The 13,245-nt window shown below is 39.6% G+C and overlaps 1 protein-coding gene across 2 annotated transcripts in view; it reads left to right on the forward strand.

Annotated features, from left to right (window-relative positions):
• Positions 1 to 13,245, forward strand: part of KIZ (kizuna centrosomal protein) — a 155,721-nt gene that overhangs the window by 21,910 nt on the left and 120,566 nt on the right. For both annotated transcript variants that reach the window (XM_063443721.1, XM_063443723.1), the window contains exon 4: positions 9,622 to 10,264. In XM_063443721.1, coding sequence (XP_063299791.1) covers positions 9,622 to 10,264 — 643 coding nt within the window. The remainder of the gene's footprint in view (positions 1 to 9,621; positions 10,265 to 13,245) is intronic.

Here is a 13,245-nt window from a genome sequence, read left to right on the forward strand (position 1 = left end):
AACTTGCAGGGAAAGCAAAGGAGGAGGATCAACATTATGAGGGGGAAAAATAAAAAGCTCAGTTTTAGATTGAGTTTCAGAAAGCGGGAGGACATCCAATCAGGGATTGAAGAAAGGCAAGCAGTGACACGTTGCAGGACCGCGGGGGAAAGCTCAGGGAGGAGAGATATATCTGTGTGTCGTCCGCATACAGATGATAGCGGAATCCAAAGGAGTTCATGAGTTTGCCAAGAGAGGCAGTATAAAGAGAGAACAGAAGGGGACCAAGAATAGATCCTTGGGGGACTCCAACCGAGACAGTGTGAGAGGAGGAGGTGTCATTGCAAAAGGAGACACTGAACAAACGTTGGGAGAGAGAGGAGCAGAAACACAAGAAGTGTCAGAGCGGGATTGAAGAGTTTGGAGAAGGAGGACATGATCAACAGTGTCAAAGGCAGCAGAGAGGTCAAGAAGAATTAGTATGGAGTAGTGGCCTTTGGATTTGGCTGCGATTAGGTCATTTGTAACTTTAATAAGAGCAGTCTCAGTAGAGTGGAGGGGGCGAATCCAGATTGAAGAGGATCGAGGAGAGAGTTGGAATTTAGGAAGTGAGTCATACGAGTAAAGACATGTCTAGAAGGAGCCAATAAATTGTACCCAGAACACACAATATGAAGACGTGCCTTTGCAAGCAACAAATCTTCCCAATAGTAAGTATAGTGTGGCCATATTCTATACATACCTTAATATGCCATAGGTTTTTCATTACAGCATTAAAGTAAGATAAATATGTGAAATAATGCATTGCATGATCATTGACAAGAGTTTTTATTTTTTGGTCAAGGTTTGTTATTTAACTATACTTATAAATGAAGTTATCTGCCAATTTTGAAATTCACTTGCTATTTTAATTAAAGAGTTTGAGCAACGTGAAGTTGAACCTTATCTTCAGATGCAATGGTTATGCTGTGCACCTCATGCTGTTTTTGCTGCATCTGATCTTCCAGCCTTCCTTTAACTTCTTATATATGAAAGCCTAACACTTTTTATAGAGTTGTATCATAATTTGCATTAGCTAGATTTTCCATGTTTTCATGCGGTCTCCTGGTGTGATATCTACAGAAGTTAAAGACAGAAAACAGACGTTTGACAGCAACAGATAATGAAGCTGTTTGGATCACGATTTGTCTCCTATCTTTTATTTTATATAGGTAAATGGCACTCTGTGTGCAGACATCATGTTGCTCACATATAGCTATAGGTACCTTCACTGGTTCAAACAAAGATCTTGTCTTCAGTGTGAATCTGTGTGTCTATGTATTAACTTTAAATGTACGACTTCTATGTTAATCAGTCTAAAAACAAATGCAGGCAGGACTGTATCGTTTTTTTTTTTTTATTATTCTTTATTTTTGTAGTGCATGCAGCTACAATAAGCGCTGACATTGCCACAACTGCGTATGTAAGCAAACCCAGAAAGAAACATACACAGAAGTACACAACATGCATTGCTGATTGGCATCCTTAATCTGTACCATTTTTTTGTTTAAGGTATGAGACACATCACAACAAGTTATTTCAACATGTCTAGGCAATCAGTAGTTGCAAAGTTTCCATGCAGAGGCAGAGGTACTGTGGTGGAATCTCGGTAAAAATAAATTTAGTAGGCCGAGATTACCACGTGGCATGTGTACGTGCATATGCTGACGTATCGATCAGTTGGTTGCACGAGGCAAGATATGATCAGTAGTGTACGGAGCATGTGCAAGAATACAGGACAGGCCATGCGGTCAAGCAGGAAGTTAATTCTTATTTGTATTGATTGGTCAAGAGAATGTGCGGGTGGAGCTTAATATGGGAGGAGTTATGTGCCTATATAAGGAGCCTGCACTATTGTCCGGGGCTCAGAACTTGCTGTATTTTGGTGACATTAGTCCCTCTGAGTCCCGATCGGTGATCCAATAAAGAATCTCTTCCTTCCTGAAGAAACCTGTGTCCATCTCTCTGTGCTTTGCTTCTGTCAGTTTCTCCGGTATCAGTACAACCTACTTTACAGCTATAAATTGAGATATGCTAAATTAATTTCCTAGACTTGGAACTGTTACATAGGAAACTTGCCTATCTTCCTGTCTGGGTAGAGGCTATTAGGTGGAAAACCAAAATAATAATGCAAACCCAGTAGAGAAATCAAGAACTAAAATAAGTAGATGCATCAGACAGAAGGGAATACATCTTTAGAGTTTACCACTCCGTGGAACCCACGTGTCAAACGGACAGTCAGTGACCCCGTGACATTGAATCTGTTTAATTAAAGGGAAACAGGGACAGAAGCATGTAAGCTGCTGAGTGAGATATTATACAGTGATGGTATGCTGGGCAGGTGTCAAAGTGGCTGTCCCCCAGTGTTCCACTTGCGGTTCAGCCGATGCCCACCGCGGTCAGGTCACAGCTCCCAGTGGTCTTGTTGATCATCAGGATCAGCCTCCCCGTTGCTGACAGCCGACCAATATGTTGTGGTCCCTTCGTGGCTATCAGGGAGGTACTGCAGGCAATGCTGGGGTGCTGAAACGGTGTCTCATGCTGGGAGCCGGGTTCTCAGGCAGGTATAATAAGCAGTGCCCGCGGCTAAAGTTTCCGGGTTCTCCGACGCAATCTTATTCGCCTTGGGACTGAAACCCCAATTTTGTGGTGGATCGTGTGTAGTAGGTGTCAGGCTGAGTGTTTGTGTAGAGTCCTCTGAGCAGACATCCACAGATTTCTTGTCAGTCTGCGCTGACAATCTGCCAGTGTTAAAGCTGGTGATGAGGTCCTCCCTGCACAGGTAGCTCGGCACGATGTCTCCGCCATTTTGAGTGCGGCCTCCGAGCCCTGCGTGACACTGCTGCAGCCTGAGGTTCTGATGTCATCACAATCACAGGGGCCACATGGTGGGGACCGGGATCACCCCCACTGGTCCAGGGGGGCGGGGGAACAGGGCCAGCTCCTCGTGCTTTTGACAAGGAACTGGTATGCAGGATAGCAGGGCAGCGGCCGTCCACCCCACTCACCGCCCGGGTAGTCCTCATCTTAGGTGACAAGGAGCTCCCCTCCTGGGGGCTAAAACACCTTGGCAAGCCTCACCTCGGTACCAGAGTGCCTCCTTACAACGGGCCACAGCTGCCAGTCTTCAGGTTGGATTTTAATCAGCGTTTATAGGCTGATAATATACGACATTGCAGGAAGCTGCTCTTTTGTGCGACCGTTCAGCATGGCGGTCCTGCCCCGCCCCCCGTGTCTCTGACTTTAAACACAATACACAAAGTTTGACTCTAGGCACACTTTCCTTCAAAGGAAAATTGATTATATAGAATAGTATAATTTCTGTATCAATTTATTTAAAAACTATTTTTTTTATCCCATATTGTTTTAAAATTCAAGAATAATGATTACTAAAATTATTGTTGCAGAAATGCTATTAACCCCTTAAGGACACACGACGTGTGTGACACGTCATGATTCCCTTTTATTCAAGAAGTTTGGTCCTTAAGGGGTTAAATGCATTTCATTTTCATGTAAAATCTTAACATGTCATAAACTCAACTTTGCAAGTGGTATATTGTTGTGGCATGTTGGCCTGATGAGAGTGGCTGTTTTTACTTCTAGTATCATTGAAACAAAACAGCTGGTCATATGGCTACTACTCAAAGTAATGTCATTCCCAAGAGGTGTAGTAGTTGTTAGACTGAATATTATGGTGAGAAAATGCATAATTTAAGCAGTTTGTCAATGATGTGGTGAATCCAGCATCTCCGTAACAACTGATCTTGTGGGCACAAATACTCTAAATACCCAAACTTTACAACAGTGAGATGCAGAAGAACATCAATAAACCCGATAAGCAACAAGGCTGAAGGACATGTCAGGATTCCCTCCTGTGATCTGATAGATTTGGTAGATGTAATCACTAGGCTTATGCATGGCAGACAAATTCCGTATGGCTGAATCAGTTCGGCCAAAGCAAAAATTTAATTTGGTCAACTCGGTTCAGTCCATCTGAATATCATCCGTGTAATCGATTCGAAGAAAACTACTCAGTTGTACCAAAACAGGGCTAAAAACGAACAGATTACTGTACCGCAAATTATATACATAATATTAATATATCTATATATTTTGCAATTTAGTGATAAGCTCTTTTCACCCTTTTAATTAAACTAATTATAGTCCGTATTCGGTCGACTGAATAGAATGGTATGTTTCCATTTAAATCTGGTCTACATTAATTCAATGTATGGGATATTGAGTATGCGGTCTAGCTGATCACTGGTTAATTTCTTTATTATTCATTTATTTGGTTTATTTCATTGAGTGGCTGTCCCCTAACCATCAAGCCTCTCTTTTTCTGCCAACTTGGATACAACACCGAATCACGAAGCAAACTAACCTATTCAGCCATTGCCTGCCATAATCCTTGATACATCCATATGGTGCTACAGAGTTTGGATAACCCACCAATTGGCCAAAATTCAGATGAATTGCAATATGTTTGAAATGAAAAATATTATTATAACTGGATCTAGAGTTAAGTGCAGTATGCTTGCATGTATCCTACCATGTTGCTGAGGTACAGATTTTCCGGTGGTATGGGTCCATCAAACCTATTACTGTAGCTGCATTATGGCAATCACATTTTACTGAAATATGTCCAAAAGTTTCTTAAGGACCATGTGCTACTTTTTATAGTGACTAAAAATTGTGAGTTTGAAGAAATACTCTTGCACACATATTTTCGTATATACAGATTACACTATGTATGCTTTTTAACTAATATTGGTGAAATAATTTTTTATGTATTGGTGACCAAAGAAATATTGAGTGTAAGGTAAACCAAAATATCTTTCTGTGTGTGCAAATCACCTTACTTGTTTCCAATTTTATAGTCACTGTCTACCTATTTTCAAGTGGAAATTGCCAGCAAGCCTCCCAACAGTCCTGCTTTCGGTGTAAAAGTCCTGATTTTGGGGTTCTGTCCCATTTTGGTTTCCTGATATCCTGCATGTGTGGACACCAGACATTGTCCCCGGGCAGCACAGAGCAAAGGGCATCATGAGATGCACTCGAACTGTGCAGCAGCAAGAGGACCATCCAGGGAGTCTGAAGCCCTTCCTCATTGGACCATCATATTGATGTTGCGTCACTGGCAGGACCTATCAGAGCTCCGCCCATCCCTTCCTGATTTTTCCCTCCCGATTGTTGGGAGATTTAGCATAATGTATTGGTTGATAAATGACACATCATTATAAGCAGCATCCTACGTATATGACTATTCAATTTACTCCAATTTCCTGTACAATCCGTATAATTAATTCACCCAAGCATTTTGCACTCATGCAATCATGTGAATATATTGGCAAACATTAATGAGACAGAGACTAGAATGCCTACAGAATGTTTTTAGCTCCTATTAAAATACTTACTGTGAGTAATTTAGGATATTCAGGATTCAAAGTCTGGGTTCTTCCTAGACTTTAATTGCCACAGTTCTGTGTTCCAACAGATGTACTTGATGAAGTAGCCATGTTCCAATTATGTTGGTCATATAATGAAAACCTCTAGAAATATAAGCATACCCTATTGGATTTACATATAATATAAGCTTGTGCCTGCTCATGACTGATTGCATGTCATAATCTCACCTATTCTGTCAAAGGGTCTTTCCATGCACCATAACACGTCTTGCATAAGATCTATTTTGGGGATGTGAATCTTGTTGGCAAACAGTATTATATTCACTAAAGTAAGAATCTGAAATTAATATTGACTTGGAGAAGTTTTCTAATTCTGCTATTTTTGCATAAATGTTCAAATTCACTTTGCTAAAAGCGGCACTGTTACACCGAACTTACCTTTCTTCTATTGTTTGCTCTTCTCTTTCTCTCTCAGAATCTGTTTTTCTTTTCTTTATTTCTGATCTAGTTTTCTTTAAAACATACAACAAAGTATTGACTACTTTGCCTTATGTATTTTTCCTACGCTTGACTTTCTTTGTCTAAAGGAGGAGCTTAAGTCGGCTCCATTTCCTGCGTCAAGGAGGAGGGTGAGTATTGTGGGAAAACATTCTTTGACACAGGAAGTGGAACTGACTTACGCTCTCCCTTGTGTCAGAGAATGTCAGGCATAAGAAAAATACATAAAACAAATAAAGAATTTGTTACAAATCGCTATTTGTAACTGGCCCTTTAAATGGAAAATTGCCCTGCTTCCCTGGATTGTAGATAAGCCTATTTGCCAGCCTCCTTCCTCATGACTATGGCCCCTGGAAGATTGTGCCCCTGAAAACTTATTAACTTTTATTGGGTGTGTATGGCCCTTTAAGAACCGTCTGGGGACATATTGTGACTTTGCTGAACAATACCCCTTTAAGACTATGTCCCCAGACCTGTAAAATAACTTGCCCCTGGCTTTCCCCCACTTGGTTCAGTAAATAGGGCTTACTGAACCAAGTACCACACAGGCGGACCACCCAGAAGTTAAAGTATGCAGGCAATTTACCACCCAGGCTGTGAGGTTACTGCAGGTTTTTATGGAGATTGAATGTATAGTTTTAAAGCTACAGTGTATGTGTGAAAACTGTATTTTTACTGTATGCTATAATTATGTTATATGTTTATCTGAGGGGAGGAGACGTGGGGGTGGTACCATGTATGTGATTGGTTAATTTCAACCTCCCCCTGGGAGTGTCCTGTGTGTACCTTTTTGTAATAAAAGCAGGCTGGGTGTCCCAGTCCTCAGTTCTTCTTGACCCTTCAAAACGTAGCCTTGTCTCGTTATTGGAGGGAATTGCTGTATTACACTGGGGATTGCTATGCTCTGCATATTCCCCTGAGCTTAATCACCTAGCTCTTTTAAGAGCTTGTTCCGGATACGCTCTCCTGGAGGAGAGGTCTTCCCCACACGGTCCTGGAGGACAGAAGCCGATCCAGGGTGGAAGGAAGACGGCGCGGCTCCAGTTAAGCTACGGCGGTTGTGGAGTCTGCGGTGGTTGTGGTGTCCAGTGTGGTGCTTGTGGTCCTCGGCGCAAGCTAGGAAGCGTCCATCAACGGAGGGTACTCAGTCGGAGTGCACGAAGCTCCGTTACAGAACTATTATTTACCTGCTTCGTTTTCTCTGCGTTTTTCACGGCTACCTTAGCGTATCCTTCGGGATCATGGAAAGTGGCATGCATGCGCAATTGAGAGATCTTGCAACGTCCTCAGTAAATTCTGGAACAAGCACCAGCATTTGAGAGGAGTAGAGTACATTAGAGGTGTAATTAGCTGCCAGGAGTAATGTCTATTTATTTATTTATTTATTTTAAATTATTGTAACTTTTTTTTTTTTTTTTTTTTTAAGAAGGAGTTGCTTGCAACCTGAGCTAAGCCAGCATGCTGCAGGTGCCTGCGCTCATTCTCTGCCTCTCTGCATGCTCTCACTGAGTGCCTCTTCTCTTTTTCTTTCTGTGCTCTCATTCGTGCCTTGTAACTCTAAATGTGCCTTCATTTAGTGCCTAGACTCTCATTCAATGCCTCCATTCTTTCTCTGTGCTCTCATTCAGTGCCTTTAGCTCTCTCTGTGCTCTCATTGAGAGTCTGCACTCTTCCATGCCTTCCTTCTCTCTCTGTGCTCACATTCAGTGCCTCCTTTGACTATCTGAGTTCTGTTCAGGTCTGAAGCAGGAAACTTGTGTGTGTGTGTGTGTGTGTGTGTGTATATGTATATGTGTATATATATATATATATATATATATATATATATATATATATATATATATATTACATTATATATATATATATACACACACACAGCCAGGTTGTAATAGAGGTTACAATAACAAAGTAGTGGGAAAGAAAAATAAATAAGTAAAATAAAAATATATACAAGATGGGCAAAGTACTATTAAATTCTAATGTGTAGGAAAATGTCTTGACATGTATTCCAGAAGACTATCTTTTTGCTATGGCAGTGGATCAGCTGTTGGAGTTCTGTCCAGATCTAAGGCAGGAACCGTGTAACACAGGCTTTTGATTATGGCATCTACTAGATCTGTCCTGATAGGTTTTAGTAAATGTAGTAGAATGTACAATATTTATTTTTGAAAGGGCATCATCATGTTTCTGTTATACAACTGTGATTTTGTAATTCCATTGATAGTCATTAGTAGGGCTGTAAAAAGATTCCAAACAAATTTTAATGGGATTTTAAGTAGAACTTTTAATACAGAAATATTACTGGGACAGGTAGTGCACATGATGTAAGTAATAAACATGCGCACCTAAATAGCACTTTTGTATTTAGAGTGTCCTTTCCTTCCAGTAATGCTTACATGCATTTTTGCAAACTTCAGTATCTCAGCTTCTGCAGAGAGATATATACAAGCGCATATGCACTTAGGCATTATTTCCATTGTAAAGGTTACATTTTGTTTGCATTGTATGACCAGGCTGTACCAGGATATTTAAAGGGACACTATAGTTACTAGGACCACTACAGCTTAATGTAATGGTTCTGGTGTCTATAATCTGTCCCTGCATGCTTTTTTAATGTAAACACTGCTTTTTCTGAGAAAAAGCTGTTTTTACATTACTGCATAGCAACACCCCTAGTGGAAATCACTCAGACAGCAACTAGAGATGCTTCCAAGTCCAGTGCTGCACAGTATGCAATGTCTCTACCCTCTTCATGGATGCGCTGAACAGTCCCCATAGAGATAAATTAATTAAATGCATCTTTATGAGGAGATGCTGATTGATACAGCATGACATTTTGCCATGCACGCGCAATAGCTTCCCAGTGCTTTCCTATGGTAAAGGATTGGATTGGCTGAGATTATTAAGATTGATGATCTGTGGGCAGGGAGGCGGAGCCAGTCGCGCCGAGACCGATGCAGCATGGGATAAAAGGTGAGTAAAATCAACCTTCTCATGCGATGCAAGGGGACCTATATAGTTAAACACCATAGTGTCAGGCATACATGTATGTATTCCTGACACTATAGCGTTCCTTTAATGTTAATTAAAAAATTACAAAAACTACTAAGAATTCTAGAAAAATAGTACACCCTGTAGCTAACTTTTAGCTAGCTATTGGGTTCTTCATAAGTCTCACATGTGACAGTTCAGCTTTGATACTAACATAGGCTATATGGGTTAACCAAAGCGGACGAAATTAGGAAAATGTTTGCAGTGCTGAAGTCAGTTGGGAAATATTACATTCTGAAATGGCTTGATGGTTGTCGGTAAGGGTAAATGGCTCACATGCATTGATATAACTGAGCAGTTAAGAAGACTGTGTTTTAGCAGCAATCTCTTTTCATATTTTTCTTTTTACGCTGCTGTCACACTGTTAATTTGTGTCACTTTTGCTTGATAGGTTTTCCAGCAGTCATTTAATAAGAAAACGAGAAAAAATAAAATCAGTCTCTGTGGGAGCTTTATATGAAATTGAGGCACAATTGAACCATTACAAAATATGCAGGTTTAAAGGCAATCCTTCTCTAGCATCTTAAAAGCATCTTAACATTTTGATCTTACCCCCCAAAAAAGCGCCTTTATTTATTTATATAGTTAAACGATCATTTTATAGTCTGCAATTCACTCTTAAAGCAAGACAACCTTTATTTTCCAGATGCTGCAACTTTCACGACAAACTGAAATTAACACAGGCGCAGATATGTCAGGAAGAATGTATCATCCGGCGACAATCTTCATGGGCCGCCAAATGTCAGCCAACTCAAGCATTGAACATTGCCTTACACAGAGGAAATCTCCCCAGCCCACAAAGAGCTTTTCAATTTCTGACCCACATTCAGTCAGACAGGCAGCAATAAACAGCAATCTGACAGACAGCTGTGTAGTACCAGCTAATAGTGATATTCAGTGCTTAAATAAGCCTGACAAAATAGATGGGAAGACATCCTTTCAGATTAGTCAAAAAATGCCGGTCACATCCATAGTATCTTCCAAGGATGGAGGAACACACCGTTCAGAGATCGACAAGCCTCAAAGTGGTAAGAAACATTTACTTGAAAGCAAGCAATCTGCACAACTTAGCGCACACAGTCTGGAAAGATTAAGTCCAGAGAACAGAGCAGGGGATTTGCAGAATGACAGCCCAAGCAACAAGGTGGAAGAATCACTCATGTATGAAAGCCTGGTTCCTAATGAAGAGAGATTTACACACACAAGCCCCTCTGGATCTTTACCTGATGCCTGTGATTACATAAATAAACAAACATCAGATAAACATAGCGCCTGTGAAAATCTGTCAGGTAAGATGATTTTTTTTTTTTTCATGTGAGTTTTTTATTTTATTGATTATTTTTCTTTCTACCCTTGGAAAGTCTAGGACCTTTTCCCCATATTTGTTTTTTTTTTTAAAGAGTTTGTCTTAATTACAAGTAACAATGTATAATCACAGAAATGTAATTAATTGCAATACATTTGGGAAAAAGAAAACCACCCTGATGCTATATTTAATTAGTTTATATTTTTATATAAATAAATATATATATATATATATATATATACACATTTTTAAGATATGGTTTTATAGAACTGTACTTAAAGAGTCACTAAGAAACGCAGCAACTTTGGGTCATTATGAATTTTATTGTGCAGAGTGTACGTGAGGGTGACTTAGAAATGCTGTGTTCTGGAAATCGCTCAGTTTTATCCAAATGTTTACGCGTGTTGTGCGCAAACGTTCATGCACAACTTTGACCGTTCTTTCTTTTTTTTCCGGAGAGAGCTGAGCTACAGTGCTACATATAGCTTTGTTCAAAAACTGTGAATTAGGTTGTGTATAGAGCTGCAATATGGATACTATAAATGTATAAAGTTGTTCCATTCACCATATCACTCCTTCTAGACAGAAGGTTTAAGGATAAGATGCGATCCCATAAACCAGGATGAAAGGTTCCTGATTGGTAGAGCCCCTTTCTGGTGAGGGAGTGGTCTGCGGATGCCTGATGCTGCAGTCAGCATTTTTAGGGTATTGCAAGGGAAGTATTTTTTTTATTTTATTTTTACAACATTTTAAATCATAGAAAACAGTCATTTTTACTCCACTGTTTCATTTTAAAATATTTGGTCACTTTTGTTGACCTTCAAATCTTACAAAATACAGAATGAAAGTAATATACGGGAGTTTATAAACTTGTTAGCAGTTTTCAATTTCAGTATGAAGTAAGATACATTTATACATTTTGAAAGTGCAAAAACAATGTATCATATATGTGTTCTGATTTACGTAATGAAAGCACAGAGATGTATTTAAATTCTACGTTTATTACATAGTATAAATATTATGCTGATCCATACTTCATAGCAGACAGGCTTGGGAGGGTTAAGGAAAAGCTGTCTTGATTTCTTTATTATTATTTAAAATAGATGCATTTAAGCACACACATTGAGTGCAAGGGTTTACCCTTGGTCCATGGGGATAGCCATATTTAAGTCCTCTGTGGTCAGAAGAGCATGGCCTCAGTTCCAAAGGTTAAGCACTCTTAATAGACTTTATTTTACTTCATGCTCAGTCAGATATTAGGCCACTTGGCTATTATATACATAATGATACTAATTCCAATTAATATTCTCCAAGACAAAAATTGCTTTCCCAAGCATTCCAATGTTATCTCTCAACTTCAAAATTACAGTCTTTGGGGAAAATGTCTTCAAGATTGTACAATAGGCCCACATTCACCCAAGTGATCAAGTTCTGATATTGATTAAAGCAACAGATAATGCATATTGTAATATAGTGTGATTTGTATTTTAATTTCATTTATTTATTGCTCTTATACACTGGACTATTTAAACCTATAATTTGGATACTGTACATCTTGTTTTTAATTTCATAATGAGATGTGTGTATCCTGGGTCCACTCCTTCTCCCCAAATTTTGTCCAGCTTTTCTGCTGTTTGGTTGTTAGTCATCAATGATGTTAATAGATCTCCTGCTCTCAAAGTTTTGGCCTGTTCCTCTGCCACTTTTGCTGCATTGGTGGTATATCCTAACTCTGCTTCCTCCTTGGCTCCTGGAAGATCTATTTTGTCTCCTTAACCAGGCTGTGGCTGGTCTATTTTGCAAAACATCTTTTGATTTCCTCCCTGGATTCTTCTGGGGATCCAGGCCCTGTGCTCCAAATAGCGTAAAAATGCCAGTGATCACATTTGAATTTACATCTTGCACAATGCGAGATGGCGACAAATTAACTTCCAACAACCAGAATTTTCAGATTTTCATCGATTTGATTTGCAATCAAGAATTGGTTTAGATACAAAGGCAATGGGGGCTTCTGCTGAAATTATAGCTGTAATAATAAAAGCTGCTGTGTGGGACCTGAGCGCTTCTGTGTCTCTTCCTTGCTTCTTTAAAGGGACACTTCACTGCCCCAATTAAAAAAAATATTAAAAAAAAAATCTGTTTAGTAGATATACCTCAAATGAAAGCTCGAATGCATTTAATTATGCATTTTTCTTTCGGGGTTTATCTAAAAACAGCTTGCAAAACCTGCAGCCTGTGCAAGCCCTCATCTTCTAACCCTGCCCAGACTTTCTTTGGCTGTCCAATCACAGGCTTCCCAATGCAGCTTAATGAGAAGTCTTTGAAAGGCAGGTGCTCTGTTCAATTGATCCCCTGAGCTAACCAAGCCAGGAAGTAACAGGACCAGTTGTCTGCTTGAAAGCCAAGGGTGTGTAATTTATAAGCGTGTCAATTTCTACTGAAATTTGCATTTATTGGAAATATTTTAAAATAGGACCCGCTCTTCACACACAAAGCTTTTCAGCAAGCTAACATCCTTTAGGGTCTGAAGGGTCATCTTAAAATATTGCAGCATAGCACTCCAGCTCCATTTGCTTTCGTAATCCTCCCTGAAATGCTTCATCACATCTTACATAAGATGTGCTCTCCTTGTTCACACTGTTAACTTGCCAAATTCATGAACTTGATTTCCATCATACCATCTGTGAAGTTTTGCATCGGGAAGCCTGCCAAAGCCTTCCTCTTACAGACAGATAACTAAAGCATAGTAAGAAGAAATCATCACATGATAGATGTCAAATCAATAAAGAGGGGATTATTAATGTAACAAGGTACTACAATATTCTTATCCACTGATTTAATAAGATGATTTGCACAGCCGTGCAAGGAAGAGACTGGCTTTACAATCCAAGGACCTTAATTCATTGAGAAAGTGCTACAGAAGTGCTGTTGCTCTTCAGGAAGCACATGTCCAGACAAAGACGT

This window comes from Pelobates fuscus, chromosome 2, assembly GCF_036172605.1.
Source record: "Pelobates fuscus isolate aPelFus1 chromosome 2, aPelFus1.pri, whole genome shotgun sequence".
Taxonomy (NCBI): domain Eukaryota; kingdom Metazoa; phylum Chordata; class Amphibia; order Anura; family Pelobatidae; genus Pelobates; species Pelobates fuscus.